General features: G+C 67.3%; 1 protein-coding gene across 2 annotated transcripts in view; it reads left to right on the top strand.

Moving 5' to 3' along the window:
* Positions 1–595, top strand: part of tsen34 (TSEN34 tRNA splicing endonuclease subunit) — a 2,980-nt gene extending 2,385 nt beyond the window's left edge. Inside the window, exon 2 of one of the 2 annotated variants that reach the window (XM_043684655.1) lies at positions 175–595. In XM_043684655.1, the coding sequence (XP_043540590.1) occupies positions 175–586 (412 nt within the window). In that variant the 3' untranslated portion in view covers positions 587–595. The remainder of the gene's footprint in view (positions 1–174) is intronic. The other variant, XM_043684654.1, reaches the window with a different exon arrangement.
* Positions 596–939: the final 344 nt, after the last annotated feature.

Genomic DNA, 939 nt, shown 5'->3' with positions numbered 1-939 from the left:
AGTGTATTTGAATCTTCGAGGGGAGGGAGATGTGGTACACTGGCGCAGATACAGAGGGATATCCGCCCCATGGCGAGGGGTATATATATATATATATATATATATATATAACAGGGGAAGGGGGGAAGAGCGATCTGATTGGTTAACCTGACCCTCCCCCTTCCCCCGGCACAGGGAGAGCCCGATCCTGGTGTTTGTGGCGGAGGGAGCCGCCCTGGTCTGGAGCGCGAGGGACAGCCGTCGGCTGCGGGAGGAGCTGCGGCTCTGCGGGTCCCCGGTGGGCGCCCTGGTGCGGCAGCCCCGGCAGAACGGCCGGCTGGGCCTCCCGCTGCGCTTGCTGCCCGAGGAAGCCCGGTACCTGGCGGAGAGCGGCCAGGGGCTGCTGCTGCGGCGGCACGCCGGCTCCCAGCTCCCCGAGGGAGTAGGGGCCGCGGCGCCCCACCACGAGACGCTGCGGCGTTCCCACGCCGAGCAGCGCCAGCTGGCCCTGCAGGAGAAGAGGAGGCTGCTGCAGGCGCTCGGCGAACGCATCCGGCACGGCCGGGAGGCCAAGAGGAAGAGGCGGCAGGAAGGAGGGGAAGGTTAGTGCCGCGCAGTTCCCCGGTCTCCCCTCGGTCACTCGGAGCACCGTGCACAGTTCCCCGGTCTCCCCTCGGTCACTCGGAGCACTGTGCGCAGTTCCCCGATCTCCCCTCGGTCACTCGGAGAGGCGGCAGGAAGGAGGGGAAGGTTAGTGCCGCGCAGATCCCCGGTCTCCCCTCGGTCACTCGGAGCACCGTGCGCAGTTCCCCGGTCTCCCCTCGGTCACTCGGAGCACCGTGCACAGTTCCTCGGTCACTCGGAGCACCGTGCGCATTTCCCCGGTCTCCCCTCGGTCACTCGGAGCACCGTGCACAGTTCCTCGGTCACTCGGAGCACCGTGCGCATTTCCCCGGTCTC

This window comes from Chiloscyllium plagiosum, unplaced genomic scaffold (genome assembly GCF_004010195.1).
Source record: "Chiloscyllium plagiosum isolate BGI_BamShark_2017 unplaced genomic scaffold, ASM401019v2 scaf_63847, whole genome shotgun sequence".
Classification (NCBI taxonomy): Eukaryota; Metazoa; Chordata; class Chondrichthyes; order Orectolobiformes; family Hemiscylliidae; genus Chiloscyllium; species Chiloscyllium plagiosum.
The sequence above is the reverse complement of the archived record's forward strand: the minus strand, read 5'-3'. Positions and strand labels throughout refer to the sequence as shown.